General features: G+C 47.1%; 1 protein-coding gene across 1 annotated transcript; it reads right to left on the bottom strand.

Moving 5' to 3' along the window:
- Nucleotides 1–346: 346 nt before the first annotated feature.
- On the bottom strand, nucleotides 347–1,337 carry LOC100353399 (olfactory receptor 8A1). Its single transcript, XM_002708756.3, has one exon. The coding sequence runs from the start codon at nucleotides 1,335–1,337 to the stop codon at nucleotides 408–410; it is 930 nt and encodes a 309-aa protein (XP_002708802.2). The 3' UTR covers nucleotides 347–407.
- Nucleotides 1,338–1,444: the final 107 nt, after the last annotated feature.

Genomic DNA, 1,444 nt, shown 5'->3' with positions numbered 1-1,444 from the left:
TGATGACTTTTAAATTCACCTCCTTGTTTTATGCATTCCCAGTGTAATAAGTAAGGATTTAGTTGAGAGATGCTATCTGTGTATAAAATCTGAGAACTAGGAATGGCTCTAGAATTCAATGTTGAAAGTCTAAAAAATGATGTCCAATTACAATTAAGAGAGTAAAAAATTACCAAAGGACTTGATAGGAGAAATGGTTCCCAAATGAAGGAAAACCACAAAGTTGAAATTGGCTAGTTTCAAAGAGAAATGAGTGCAGGGAAGGGAGAAGAGGGTAGAATGAAGGCAGAAGCCAATCTCCCAATCATTTGAAGAAGTAGTAGTTTCTCTTTTATGGTTAGCTTGGTGTTCAGAGGACTTCCCTCTAGTGTTTATTTTCAAAGTGAGAAAGAGCAATAGCATTTGCATCAATACAGTTTTCTCCTCAGTGTTCTCTGCACGGCAGCCTTTACCTCCTTGTTCCTCAGGCTGTAGATCAGGGGGTTCAGCATGGGGATCACTGTGGTGTAGAACACAGAGGCCACGTTCTCCTGGGCCAGGGAGCTGGCTGTGGATGGCTTTAAGTACATGAAGGCAGTCGATCCATAGAACAGCCCCACAGCTGCCAGGTGGGAGCTGCAGGTGTTGAAGGCTTTGGACCTGCCCTCTGTGGTGCTGATGCTGAGGATGCTGGACAGGATGAAGGCATAGGAAACAAGGACAGTTAAACTGGTGAGTATGATGTCAAATCCAGCCAGAAGGAAGACTGCCATCTCGACATCATAGGTGCTAGAGCAGGAGAGCTTCATGAGAGGGAGGATGTCACAGAAGTAGTGACTGATGAGGGCCTCACAATAGGACAGGTTTAATATAAGACCAGTCTCTATTGTTGAGCCGATGAATCCCATGATGTAGACTGCAGCCACCAGCAGGGAGCAGACAGGGTGAGACATGATGATGGTGTAAAGCAAGGGGTGGCAGATGGCCACATAGCGGTCGTAGGCCATCACCGTGAGCATGTAGCACTCAGCAATGACAAAAACAAGGAAGAAGTAGAGCTGGGACATGCACCCAGCATAGGAGATGATGTTCTCCTCTGACACGAAGTTCACCAGCATCTTGGGTGTAATGACAGAGGAGTAGCAGAGATCCACGAGGGCCAGATGGCTGAGGAAATAGTACATGGGGGTGTGAAGCTGAGAGTTGAGGCCAATCAGAGTGATCATGCCCAGGTTGCCCACCATGGTGACCACGTAGATCCCTAGGAAGAGGAGAAAGAGGGGGATCTGGAGGTCTTGGCGGCTTGTTAGTCCCCCAAGAATGAACTCCGTCACTGCAGAGTGATTTCCTGCAGCCATTCTCCTCTAGCTGGTAGCCCTGTGGGGATGGGAGAGTCGAACCCTGTGAAAGTCTTGAACTTCTTGAGGAATTTAGAACCTCTACCTGATATCTAGTAAACTTCAGT

Source organism: Oryctolagus cuniculus, chromosome 1 (genome assembly GCF_964237555.1).
Source record: "Oryctolagus cuniculus chromosome 1, mOryCun1.1, whole genome shotgun sequence".
Taxonomy (NCBI): Eukaryota; Metazoa; Chordata; class Mammalia; order Lagomorpha; family Leporidae; genus Oryctolagus; species Oryctolagus cuniculus.
The sequence above is the reverse complement of the archived record's forward strand: the minus strand, read 5'-3'. Positions and strand labels throughout refer to the sequence as shown.

What these genes read in the sequence shown, in the direction of transcription:
- LOC100353399 (XM_002708756.3), bottom strand. Translation starts at nt 1,337, where the DNA reads ATGGCTGCAGGAAATCACTCTGCAGTGACGGAGTTCATTCTTGGGGGA.